Here is a 13,829-nt window from a genome sequence, read left to right as displayed (position 1 = left end):
TTTTTCTGGGAGGCTTTTTGTCAGAAAAATTTGGATATAAAAATATTTCGCAGTTGCGACTTGAGCCTGCTCTATGCCCCTAGTTGGGGGCGGCAAGGCAAGAGATATTGTAAAAAGAGTAAACTGCAGTATGGCAGTTGAAAATGTCAAGGTGTTCACAATCAGACCAATCTGTCTGAACTCCCTACATACAGTATATATATATTTAAAATTTTGTGGCTGACAAAGAGTTAAATGGGAGACTAGTATAGCTATTTCAAGCTCTTTAGCTCTCATCAGCTAGTCTTACCCTACTGGGATTTGAACCTGGGCAGCTTGCATGTTAGGCAGCTGTATTAGCTGTATTAGTCTCCCATTTAACTCTTTGTCAGCCACAACATTTTGAATTTACAGCGTTCACAGTAGTGATTTCTGCCTGCAAATGATGCTCCTAGACTGGAGTGAAACGCTTTACATTTATATATAATTTCATCAATACTTTTTCAAATATATAGTTTTAACAATTTTCTTAACTTTCAAATTTATCCAATCTGTGGTATTTTACGTTTTTATTCCCCATAAGGGTTTAATTCACCACTTCCGTCTATAGAAGGGTGAGGCAATCCCTCCCCCTTCTCACTTTGGGAGGCTTTTTGCTTCTTGGGGAAGTTTTCCAGGAAATCAAATATAAAAAGGAGAGAGAAGATCAAATTCCTCACCCATTTTCAAGTGGACAAGTGTCTTTTATATAGTTAACAAACTGAGATTAGGAGCACTCCCTTTAAGAGAGTGCTCCTAATCTCAGCTTGTTACCTGTATAAAAGACACCTGGGAGCCAGAAATCTTGCTGATTGATAGGGGATCAAATACCTATTTCACTCATTAAAATGCAAATCAATTTATAACTTTTTGAAATGCAGTTTTTTGTTATTCTGTCTCTTACTGTTAAAATAAATCTACCGTTAAAATTATAGACTGATCATTTCTTTATCAGTGAGCAAAGAAATCAGCAGGGGATCAAATAATTTTTTCCCTCACTGTAACATGTTTGATCATAAAGCATTTTTAGAAGTCATCCTTTATTAGCTTTTTATTTAAACCAGATATCATGGATAATAGCCCATGTTTCTTGCCAGTACAGGATATGAACCCAGATAATTGCAGTTTATTCACTTCCTTTTAGGTAATGAATCAAGGCATAGCATGTGTGAACAAACCATAATAGGGCTCTGCAAAAATAAGTATATATCTTTTCTATCAACCACATGTACATTTATTTTATTGTAGTTGGCTGATGTAAGTATCAAAGACCTGAAAAAGCAATTTGAGCAAGAAATAAAGATTATGGCAAGGTAAGTAGTATGTGTTGTTAAAATATTGTTGCAATATATATAGTGTATCTGGAATAAATTGCTAGGGTTTTTTTAAATTTCATGTTAGAATTAAAGTTGAAATATTAGTAGAAAATATATAGAAATATTAGATATTTCTTCTAGTTGCATATTATGAAATTTAAGAAGGTGCATTAGAAACTATGGGAATGTTAATCACTGATAATATTATTGCATATATTGGTGGTGGCTATTGCTCCAGGTTCGTGCGCTGGATGATGTTAGTGATACAGAGGAAAAGGTGAAGGAGCAACATTGATAAGGTAGAAATTAATTGCTACTGGAAAAGATAGAGATTATTGAAATTATGTCAAAAAGACAAAGAAAAGCTAATAAAGCAGAAACAATGGGAAGAACAAAGAATCTTGCGCAAGCAAAAATGTAAAGAAAAACACTTGAAGAGAGAAATGGAATGCCAATCTCAGCTGGAATCAAACAGTGAAGGAAGTGTTAGGAAACATATGCGTAGGGATATTGTTCCTAGTGTACTTGGCTTATAATAGATTGAAGTTTTGACAATTTAGTGGAGTTAAAGGATTTCAAAAAACTTCATAAGCAAATTCAGAAGTGTTATGCAGAAAATCGTAAAGCACTTCATCCTGTTCAGTTTTACTTGACCAGTCACGGAAGCCAACTGAAGGACAACATGAATGAAACAGACAAGGGATGGATAAATTGGAAGGATATTAATATTAAATCAGCTCATTATAGTGATTTGGTGAAAAAGGAAGATCTTGTTTACCTTACCTCAGAGTCTCCAGATATCTTGAGTGAATTAAATGAATGAAAAGCCTATGTTATTGGAGGCTTGGTTGATCACAATCAACACAAGAGAATTGCACACAAAAGAGCAAAAGAACAAGATATAAGCCGTGCACAGCTCCCCCTAGGAAACTTTGTGAAATTTTAGTAGTTTAGGAAACATATTGATATAGCAATCAAAATAGTTCAGTTCTAATTCTAAAAGTCCTTTTTAATTTTCATTTACTTTAATATCACTAGTACAACTATACACAGAATGGCCATCTCTTTTGGGAAAGGGACTAGCATTGTGCAGGGCCGTAGCTTTTAGAATTTTTAGTTTTTTAAAAAACACAAGCTAGCTGAAGGAAACTTTAGTTTCAATTCTAACATGAGAGGAAATTTCTCTAGAAATGAACATGATTTATGTTCATGACTTCTTCAGAAATCATCTATTTTGCTGATCTGAACTGTTCATTTGCAAAAACATATTTCCCAATTATTTTTATGTACATATTCTTGATGCTTAAGAAGCTTTCTTTGAATAATTACTGTGACCTATTCTAAATTTATGAACTAAGAAGTAGGTTCCACTAATTGGAATGAAATTTACTGTTTTTAAACCTTTGAAGTTACTTGGAATGTTTCAGGTCATTCATGTATTGAAATAAATATTTATTTTTGATTTTATATATACAAATATCCTTGAGATTCCAATTTTAGCATTTTTTTTTAAAAAACCAACACTGTATTATTTTAGTTAGTTAGTTAGACCAGTGATTGCCCTGACTCAGGCCAGATAGGACAGGTAACATTCATATCTTTACAACCATCATACAAGATTTTAAAATAAATTGCTCTCAGAAGTGGGATGCCCAAAGTAGAAGCAAGATTCAGCTTTTATTTCTCCCCTTCGAATCTCATCACCCCACCTCATGGTGGATACTGGTAGAGTTGAAAACTTGAGTATTATGTCTAATTTGATGTTCAGTAGTCAAAACATTGATTATCTGATTTTTGGAAAGGAATATTTCTATCCATAGAAATTAACACAGAATATTTTGTGTAGAAAATATTAAGCTATGAAATTTACTGTCTTTAGGACCGCTGTAGTGCTTCTAGCTTATGAACAGTTCCGGGGGGGGGGGGGAGAGGGGAGAGTTGGGATTCACAGGTGCTCCTTATCAATGTGAGAGCCGAAGCCACTAAGGAGATGTTATGGTGGACTGAAGTTTCTTCTCATAACAATTGCTGGAAGATTAATTGGACAATGTGACCTGAACTGTCAGAGAGGGGAGGAAAAGTTTTACTCTTTTTTTAAAAAAAATATTTTATTAATTTTTTACAATAACAATCTTTAGTGCTTCATGAACAGTATGTTGTCTGGGTTCATATATTTAAAACAATGATAATTAATTTCTACAATTAATCAATATGTTGGTAATATATTTCTTAATCCTCTCTTCTTGCAGTAATATTCTCCTTTTGTCTACATTAAACAAATATAATTCTTAATATTTTCAGTATATACCAAGTTGAATATAAACATTTTTAGTATTTATGCATATAATAATAACATCAACATATAACATGTTTTTAATCAGCTTGTTGTCATGGTTCCGATAGATGAAACCCATTAAAGAACTTCAAGGCAAGAATTCTTCCTTAAAGAACATTTTATTCAGGAAACAAAGTATTGGCACTACATAGTTGAATCCAAAACTAGATTCCCTTCCCCCAGATACAAAGTAACAAGTTGCAAGTCCCACCCCCACTAAGCAGTCATAATTCACATTCTCCAATTAGCCTGGAGCGTGGGCTCTTTTCCCAGCTCCTCAGCCCACCAAAACATTATCGGTTTGTGTCCTTGAGTTCCCACGGAGCTACATTATTATTATGGCTAGCTGAGCTCAAGCATTCACCCCATCCCCCCTTCAACACCTGATCTCTAAACAGAGGAAAAAGCATGTTAAAAGCAAAGGGAAAATGGCTGCAATTTCCATCACTTGTCAGAGCAGGAACAGCCATTGTTACAGCATTGACATCTGGCCCCCCTTTACAAAAAGGATAAATCCGTGAGAGGTAAAGCAATTTTGGCAAATGAGGGGATGAATGGTCGGTAAAAGTTGGCAATCCTCAGAAAGCTTTGAAGCTGTTTGCGAGTCTTTGGGGTTTGCCACTAGATTACAGCTTTTACTTTTCCAGGACACCACAACAAGAGAATAATTATGGAAGCCATCGAAATAGAAAAACACCCCCACAACATGAATAAATGTTACGATACCTCCCACCTACCAGACATCTGGAAACTAGCCCTAATCAACAAACGAGTCCTAGCCACGAAAACTGACACCGGACCCAGAACACAGTACGCCACCACCATTCACCCTCACCAGACCCAAACCCAAGCCCAAACCCATCCCTCAGACGAAATGCAACCACCATCCAGAAGCCAAACCACAACGACATCACCAGCTGCTGCACCTCCCTCCAACCCCCACACAAAGCAAACAGACACACGCCATGAACACAGAGCTAGACCACAAACTCGGAGCCAAACCAAAGCCCGGTATGCTACATCACAGCCTTCTGCTCTGGACACCACATCACAGAACTCAGGAGGTTACAATGCTAAAGCTCAGGATGTTACAACACAGCCAACCACCCAGGATGTTGCAACATAAAACTCAGGATATCACTATACTAGATCTCAGGATGTAATCACAAAACCCATTACCCAGGTCGTTATAACACAAAAGACTAATGGGCACACAGCCAGCACCTCAAGTACTCAGGATGTTACGAAACAGCTGAACATTCCACAAACAATAACAGCCAACCAATCCACACAGCCAACCAATCCACCTACAACAACTAAGCCAGCACTCCACCCACCTCCACCAGTATTTATAGAGAGACGGCAGCTCCGATCACACTTTGCTCGCACAGGCACGAAGCCGAAGACCCCAGCCTGAAGATGACGAGTGGGACCTCGTCGAAACGTCGCCAAGATACTCTCAATCTTACATGGGAAAAGACCCAAATACGACAAGACCTACATATATATATATATGTATGTATGTATGTATGTATGTATGTATGTATGTATGTAGGTCTTTGGTTATTCGGGTTTTCTCCTACGTAAAATTGGAATTGTCTTGGTGACGTTTCGACAAAGTCCCATTCGTCATCTTCAGGCTGGTGTTTTCAGCTTCATGCTTCTAGGAGTAATGTGTGATCACAGCTGTTTCTTCCTTTTAACTGCCAGTGGGGTTTGAACTGATTGGGTGGGAGCTTGGCTATGTTCTGATTGGGTGGAGGTGTGTTCTGATTGGTTAAGGAGCTTGGCTGTGCTCTGATTGGATGGGGGGTTGGCTGTGCTCTGATTGGATGGGGGAGTGTTCTGTTTAGGTGGGGTTTTGTTGTGCTCAGGTTAGTCTGAGTTGCAGGGGGATTTGAGATGGTGAGCTTCGTTGCTGTTGTTTGGCTTCGTGTTCGTGGTCATGCCACATCTTTATGGTGGGTGTCAGTTTGCTTCATGTATGGATTGGAGGGGTTTAAAGTGGCTAGTGATGCAGCTGTGGACTGGATTCTAGTTTGTGGTCGTGCCTCATCATCTGTGTGGGTTTGGGTTTGCTTTTTGCGTGGATGTGTGGTGGTGACATCCTGTGTGGTTTTCGTGAGTGTGGGTCTGGTGTCATTCTTTGTGTTAGGAACTCGTTTGCCAATAAGGGCGGGTTTCCAAATGGCTGGTAGGCGGGAGGTATCATCTCGTTTATTCATGCTGTGTGGGCATTTTTCTATCTCGATGGCTTCTCTGATTATTCTGTTGTTAAAGTGTTCAGTTTTAGCGATAGTTCTGGTCTTTTTAAAGTCAATTTTATGTCCTGTGGCTTTAAGGTGTTGGACCAGGGAAGAAGTTGATTCCTCTTTTCTGACTGAGTTCTTGTGTTCTTCAATGCGTGCATTTATTCTTCTGTTGGTTTGTCCGATGTATGTGGTGGGGCAGGCAGTGCATGGGATTTCATATACTCCTTGATTTTCTAACTCAATTTTGTCTTTGGGGTTTCTTAGGATGGTGGATATTTTTCGGTTTGTGCAGAATGCTGTCTTGATGTTGTGTTTGTGGAGGATCTTGCTGATTCTGTCTGTGGTGCCTTTTATGTATGGGAGGAGGCCTTTGCCGTTTTCTTGTTGTTCTCTGTCTTGGATTTTAGGGGGGGTTTCTTTTTGGATTAGGTTGGGAAAGAAAAAATGGACAACTTCCTCACACACCTCAACAGCCTACACCCCAAAATACAATTCATCATGGAAACAGAAGCTAATAACCAACTTCCCTTCCTGGATGTCCTAGTCTACAAGAAATCCAATGGCTCCCTAGGACACACCATCTACCAGAAGAAAACACACACAAACTGCTATCTGCATGCACTCTCACACCACCACCCAGCACAGATCAACTCCGTAGCCAAGACACTCATCTCCAGAACAAAACGCTTAGCTGACGAACAACACCTAAAAACCGAACTACACACTCTCACTAACGTACTAACATCCAACGGATTCCAAAGAAATAAGATTACCAACCTAATCCAACCCAATTCCCCCCCCCTGTTCGGGTCCGATGTAATTGCCATTGCAGACGCGAAGGTCGGGGGTTGCGATCCTCCCCTTTTTCTCCCGGCCGGTGTCTTCCGCCTGCCTATCGCCACGCAGGTCGCTCCGCTTGCTCCGTTCCCCTCCCCAGTGTGTTCGTGCCGGGGTCCAGAGTTCATGTGGCGAATAGATCGTTTCGCCACATGGACTCTGGACCCCGGCACAAAAAGCTGTGCCATCAGGAAGGAGACGGAGAAAGAAAATAGGGGGGGCGCTGAGAAGCAGACTGTCGGCTGGGAAGGAAAAGGGGAGAGGACCGTAACCCCTGATCATTGCATTCGCAATGATAATTACATCGGACTTAAAAAGGGGGGAGATAGGAGGATAAAAAGCTGTACCATCAAAAAGGGGACGTAGAGTGGGGGAGGCGTTGGGAAACGAGTTGGGGCAACGTGTACTCGGCTATGGACAAGGAAAGGTGGAACGGTATTGGAAAGGACTAAAGGGTACAGGTATGAGGGTGATACGGAAAGAAAAATGGAAGACGGATCTGCGTGTGCGAAAGGGGATCCTCCATTGACACTTAGCTCCAAGAAGGGAAAACTCCCTGATGCTATTTGTGCAGATGGGAGGCGCAGGAGGGAGGTGGTTGCTGTCAAAGACCCAGCGTCTGGAACATGCTTAGTCATGGCCGGCCCAATAACGAGGTTTTCGCGGGTGTTTGTATGTAGGTCTTTGGTTATTCGGGTTTTCTCCCACGTAAAATTGGAAGTGTCTTGACTAGAAGCACTCCTAGAAGCACGAAACTGAAGACACCAGCCTGAAGATGACGAATGGGACTTTGTTGAAACGTCGCCAAGACACTTCCAATTTTACGCGTATTTTATATTTTTATTCCCCATAAGAGTTTAATTTACTGCTTCCGTCTATAGAAAGGTGGGTGTAATCCCCTTCTCACTTTGGGAGGCTTTTTGCTTCTTGAGGAACTTTTCCAGGAAATCAGATATAAAATAGAAGATCAAATTCCTCACCCATTTTCAAGCACGCTGTTCACTGTTTTGCTGGTTAGTGCCTTTGGACTTCAGCTGCAAGTAGCTTGGGCTGGCCAGCAAAATGTGACCAGCCTTTCTCCTGTCGGATTAGAAGGCTTCCTCCGAATTGAGCGAAACGGCTGCCATTGTTCCAGAATCATCAGGGCATCCTTCTTTTTTTGTCGTCTCTATGGGGTGACTTAGACCCATTTAGGGTCCTCTGGCAGGGCGAAACTAGCCGCGGGGTGCAGAGGTCTGCAATCCTATGACCGGACGCTACTGCACAAAATCAGAACTCCAGAACGTTTTACTCTTTTAATTATCTGTTTTCTGCCATATTCTCAGAGCTAGCTTTCCTTCTATCTCACCAGTTTGCTAATGCCTAATAAAGTTTATATTAGAGAATGCAGTGTCTCTAGTATTTTGCTTCATTGGGCTTCTCAGTTGGAACTTTACACTGAGCTAGTCTCTTTCAACTTTAATTCCATTAAGCGGTCCTGAGCCCCTATGCCCTTTCTGGTAGCTTCCAGAGGGGTAGTGAAGACTCAGGAGAAGTTGCCTGAAACAGAACAGCTGGAAGGAGCCAGGTTGGAATCGACCAGCGGGACCCCAGCTGGGGCTGAAAGCAGTTTCATAACCCCACCAGCTTCAACACACTCCAAAGAATGGGTTGTACGAAAAGAGCCAACCCCAGCCTCGGAATGGATGGGTGGAGCAGTGGCATTCAATCGACCCAATTTGGAGAAGTGGTGAGAAGGACTACAAAAAACCGCTGAAGCCGAATTTCCACTGTGCTACCCCCAACCTGAATGGGGCAGAGAACTGGAGCAGTGGGAGCGAAGAGCCTCTGAATAGTCAGCATCAAGAGCACTATTTGCCATTGTGCGGCAGCCGATCGATGGAGCAACTGAGGCAGAACTTTAGCAACTTGGAGGTCCAACGGCTGGATCCTAAACCCCAAGGTGGCTCAGCTCTGCTCCCAGCACCGATACCGATTCCTTCACCTTAGCAACTAGCAGGAGCAGCAGCTGGGGCAGTTGGAGGAGCAGCTAGCCCACAATTGGGGTTGTCCCCACAGCCCAGTCCCAGTCTGGGACAGGGAGCCCACAGTCCATAACTGGTGCCTGCTCCTCAGCCTGAGAGAGTAGGCTGGTAGCCATCACTGGGCCCCAGGTACAGGGCTCAACTATGGATGTATTCCTATGGCAGAATTTGGATGCTGGAGCCCTGGCCACACCCAGGCTATCTCCATCCCTGCTTCTGAGGGCAACTTTTGACGGGAATACTGAGAAAGTGGCATTCTTCCTCAACCAATTCTGGACCCATCTTGACTGGCATGGAGGAGAATACCCTGATGAGGCCCGAGTGGATGTCATTGTGGTCAGCCTCGAAAGAGAGATGGCAGAATGGGTGACATCTCCACGATGAGGTGCCCCTGAGCTGGCAGACCTGGATGCATTCCTCTGGAGCCTCAGAGCTCACTTCAGAGACCCCATGCAGAATAGACTGGTGGAGACGGAGGTCCGCAATGTCAGACAGGAATAAGCCTGTGGTAGAGTACATCAGAGAATTCAGGAAGATTGCAGGGAAGCTGAGGCACTGGCCGGAGCAACTCCTGACCCAATACTTCTGAGAGGGGCTGAGCTGTGAGCTGTTTCACCTGTGCCTAGCCCAAGGGAATCCCAGACCAGCTCAGTGATTGGTACCATTTGGTCACCACGTGGAGCTAGACCTGGCAGTGTGCAAGGACCATGGGGCTTTCAGACTGCAGCTGAAGAAAAGTCAAGAGAAGTGCACCTTGGGAAGGAAGCAGCCAGTGGCAGTATCTCTGGCCCCCGTGGGGTCACCTGTTTGCACCCCCTCATGCGCTTTTGCTGTGGCCAGGAGGACTACAGAGCAGTGATGTAGCCAGCACCAACCCCCCAGATAGCTCCCATGGCATTGACTCCCTCGAGGCTGCTGAAGAAGGGGAAGGAGAAATCATGAGTAACAGCCCAGGTCATTGAGGTCTCTCCCCCCCCCAGAGAGTGAAGGGGAGGGAATTCCAGCCAAAAAGTAGCTGCGGATGACCCTCAGCGAGAGCGAGGGAGAGGATGACCCAATGGTGAGTGGACCTGTCAACTACCTTGAAGTTAGGGTGGACATCGTGCCATCCTGCTCGGGCGAGGGAGGAGGTAAAGGCTGTCATGGACTCAGGCAGCATCTGTTGCCTTATTAGCCAAGCTACAGTGCAGAGGCTAGGTGTCAGGTCTGCAAAACCTTTCCTTTATATCCTCTTGTACTTTGCTTTGGGGCCTGCCATATAATTAGGGGGAGGGGAGATATTTGCTTTTGCTTAGGATAACTTTCGCTTTCTGTTTTATTCTTCCACTTCTATCCATTTGAGAAAGGAATGTGTCTCCCTTATTAGGGAGACGGTTACAGAGAAACGAAACTGGAGAAGACCTTGAGATGCACGCCAACTGTACCAGTTACGCGCACATCGTGCCACTTGTGGATTGGCTGGATTTCAAATGGACATTATGACTTTGGTGGGAGGAGGAATATTGCTGGTTTAAGCGGGATTTTCCTCAGGTCTCGCCTTGACTTCCCTACTGTCACTAACTCCTAATAAAAGTTTCCTTTTGAGACAATGCCTATTTCAAGAGTTCTGCTTTCTTGGGTGATTAGCTGAGGTGGGTCCTTACATTAGGTTTACATGTGAGGAAGCTCAAGAACCCAGTGAAATTCGAGCAGGTTAATGGCACCCTAATATGAGGCAAAGCCACTTCCCACTTAATGGAGCCGGTGCATCTAGGATTTGGGGACCACCAAGAGACTATCCGTTTTATGGTCATCCCAAAGATGGCAGAGGATATGATTCTGGGCCTGGCTTGGCTAGCCACGTGGAGGCCCAGGATCTATTGGGAGAAAGCCTCAAAGTGAATGATTGTGAGGAAGCAAGTCCCAAGCCCTCTTGACAAGAGAAAAGAGCAGTCTGAGAAGGTGGGATGGGCAAGGAAAACCCCTGAGTACAACAAGGGAGCATCGGAGGAGGGGGAGGAGCAGCAATCTCCAAGACCTCATGGAGATGTTCAGCAAGAAAGAGTACAACATCCTACCCCCTCACCGCCCCACAGACTGTACTCTTGAGATCTTGCTTGGGGCGAAGCTTCCCAAATCAAAAATGTATTCTATGACTCACCCACCGGTGCATTTGCCCAACAGCTGAAGCAAGAGCTGCAAACTGATGCATGGTTTGTGGCTCATCAGAGAGAATTGACCATGAGGCATGAGCTGGCATGGAAAGGGAACAAATTGTATGTCCCAGACCATCTGCGGCTACAAGTCCTACAACACAGCCACGATGCTAAGCAGGCAGGCAGGCCACTTTGGGTTCCTGAAGACGTTTCATCATGCCAATCACCAGTTCTGGTGGCCAAAGATGAAGAAAGACATTGAGAACTATGTGGGGAACTATGTTGTTTGTGTGGCCAGCAAAAGATTATGGGCTGCTGCAGCAGGCAGCTAATCTGACCAGACCCTTGGAGAAAATAGCCATGGACTTTATAGTGCAGCTGCCGGAGAGGGGGGGAAGCATTGTGATTTAGACTGTAATAGACCTGTTTTCCAAGCAAGCCCACTTCATTGCTTGTGCTGGACTCCCCTTGGCCCAGAAGCCAGTGAATATGTTTTTGCAACACATCTACTGACTACATGGAGCATCTAAGCACATCATTTCAGATCGTGGAGTCCAGTTTACTGCTAAGTTCTGGAGAGAGTTTATAAGGATGATTGGGTCCTCCCAGGGCTCAGTTCCTCTTTCCATCTGTACAAATGGATCTGCAGAACAAGCTAATTTCATAGTAGAGCACTACCTGCATTGTTATGTCAACTACCAGCAAACGAACTGGGCAGAGTTTTTGCCGTTTGCAGAGGTGGTATATAACAATGCAGTACACAGCAACACTCCATTTAAGTTAGACACAGGAGTGGAATTTGTGCCAATACCAGAGTGCCCAGAGGAGCCCCCCCTCCTCCTCGAGCACTCTTAAGTGACTGGGTGGGTTCGTTCCAGTGGGTCTGGAGCGATACAAAAAAGGCTTTAGCTAAGGCAGCCGAAAGCAGCAAATAAAAAATGAGCTCCTCAGTTCCATGTAGGAGATAAAGTGTATCTGTCTACCAAGTATCTTAAGTTGAGACAAACTTGCAAGAAGTTAAGACTGAAGTACATAGGTCCTTTCCCCATCTTAAAAGTCATTAACCCAGTGATAGTAGATCTAAGACTACCAAGATTGTTGGGTAAAGTGCACTCAATATTCCATTGTAGCTTACTGAAGCCATACAGGGGATCCATGATGAGACCAGTAGGGACAGCAGCCCAGCCCCAATAATAGTAGAAGGGGAAATGCATTATGAGGTTAAGCGAATCCTCGATTTCAGAATCCACAAAGAGAAGTTGCAGTACTTAATCCAATGGGGGGGTGGTTTACCTGATATCAGAAGCTAGATGGATAAAAGCCCAGCACACAAAAGCGGATCGTTTGATAAAATGATTCCACACTAAGTATCCACAGAAGTTGGGACCAGTTCAAGGGAAAGATTAGGAAGTAATGATGGGTATTCCTTTTTGTTTTCCAGATTCCCTTTCTCTTCTAGGTGGCCGGCCTGTCAAGCTACAAAATTTACTGTCTTTAGGACCACTGTAGTGGTTCTAGGTTGCCAACAGTTATGGGGGGGGGGAGAGAAGGGACAGTTTGGGATCCACAGGTGTTCCTTATCAATGTGAGAGCCAAAGCCACTGAGGAGATGTTGTGGCGAACTGAAGTTTCTTCTCATAACAATTGCTGAAAGATTAATTGGACAATGTGACCTGAACTGTCGGAGAGGGGAGGGAAAGTTTTACTCTTAATTATCTGTTTCCTGCCATATTCTCAGAGCTAGCTTTCCTTCTATCTTACCGGTTTGCTAATGCTTAATAAAGTTTACATTAGAGAACGCAATGTCTCTAGTGTTTTGCTTCGTTGGACTTCTCAGCTGGAACTTGACAGAAAATATGAGATCAGTCACTGAATACATTGAATCAGTTTCTACTGTACGTAGTCAATTTATAGTCAAAGCTAGAAGTAGCTTAGATATCCCTTATGTTTTTCAGAATGGTACATATTGAAAAATATGAAAGCCCCAACAATATAAAACTATCTACTTTTGTTTACAGGTGCCAACATGAGAACTTAGTAGAATTGCTTGGTTTCTCAAATGATTTTGATCAGCCTTGCTTAGTGTATGATTATATGCCCAAAGGTTCTTTGCTTGATAGATTAGCTTGTCTGGTAAGTGCTTTCTTTAGTATTTAGGCCTAAAAGTATGAAACTTGACCCATTCATGCAGGATCATGCTTTTTAAATATTTAACTTTTTAAAACTTAACAATGAGAAACAGGAATCATATGGCTGATTGAGATTGATTTTCTAGTATAGGTCAACTATTTCTTGATTAATTATTTTGGAGAAAAATTTCATTAACATTGTAACATTTCTCTACATAAGATTAATTCCTGTTTGAATTCCTAATAAATGTATTATGAATCAGTTCAAGATTTCAGAAAAATATGTAGCCTTTGCAGACATAATGTCTGCATAATGTCTCTGTTACTCTTCATTTAGTACAGCTAGAAGGAGTATTTCAAATGTTTTAATCTTTAAAAATAATTAGAAAAATAATTAGAGATTATTAAGCCTGAATAGGAGCAAAATGTTCTTAGCTTAAAGTACAGTATCTGTTAGAAAAATGGTTCATAAACCATAGTGAATTTAGCTTTTATTTTTTTCAAAACATTGAACTTTAATGAGTAAAGGCAGAAAAATAGAGTTCTGCTCTTTATTCAGTGTTATTGGAGTTAGTGGGAAAGGTACAGATCTTAGCCATATTATTCATGTAATGCTAAAGTATATTTTAATGTTTTTCCTAACATTAAATGTATTTTCAAATTTTCTTTTACTAGATAATAAAATATAGGTAGTCCTTAACTTACAACAGTTCATTTAGTGTTCAGAGTTACAATGGCACTGAAAAAAGTGACTTATGACCATTTTTCACAGTTACAACCATT

The 13,829-nt window shown here is 42.5% G+C and overlaps 1 protein-coding gene and 1 pseudogene across 4 annotated transcripts in view; both read left to right on the top strand.

Annotated features, from left to right (window-relative positions):
• IRAK3 (interleukin 1 receptor associated kinase 3) overlaps positions 1–13,829 on the top strand; it is a 77,829-nt gene that overhangs the window by 47,314 nt on the left and 16,686 nt on the right. For all 4 annotated transcript variants that reach the window (XM_015812453.1, XM_015812454.1, XM_015812456.1 and 1 more), the window contains exons 6-7: positions 1,267–1,331; positions 12,936–13,050. In XM_015812453.1, the coding sequence (XP_015667939.1) occupies positions 1,267–1,331; positions 12,936–13,050 (180 nt within the window). The remainder of the gene's footprint in view (positions 1–1,266; positions 1,332–12,935; positions 13,051–13,829) is intronic.
• On the top strand, positions 1,648–2,280 carry LOC107284402 (annotated as a pseudogene).

Source organism: Protobothrops mucrosquamatus, unplaced genomic scaffold, assembly GCF_001527695.2.
Source record: "Protobothrops mucrosquamatus isolate PMUCROS unplaced genomic scaffold, P.Mucros_1.0 scaffold85, whole genome shotgun sequence".
In the NCBI taxonomy this organism is placed as follows: domain Eukaryota; kingdom Metazoa; phylum Chordata; class Lepidosauria; order Squamata; family Viperidae; genus Protobothrops; species Protobothrops mucrosquamatus.
The sequence above is the reverse complement of the archived record's forward strand: the minus strand, read 5'-3'. Positions and strand labels throughout refer to the sequence as shown.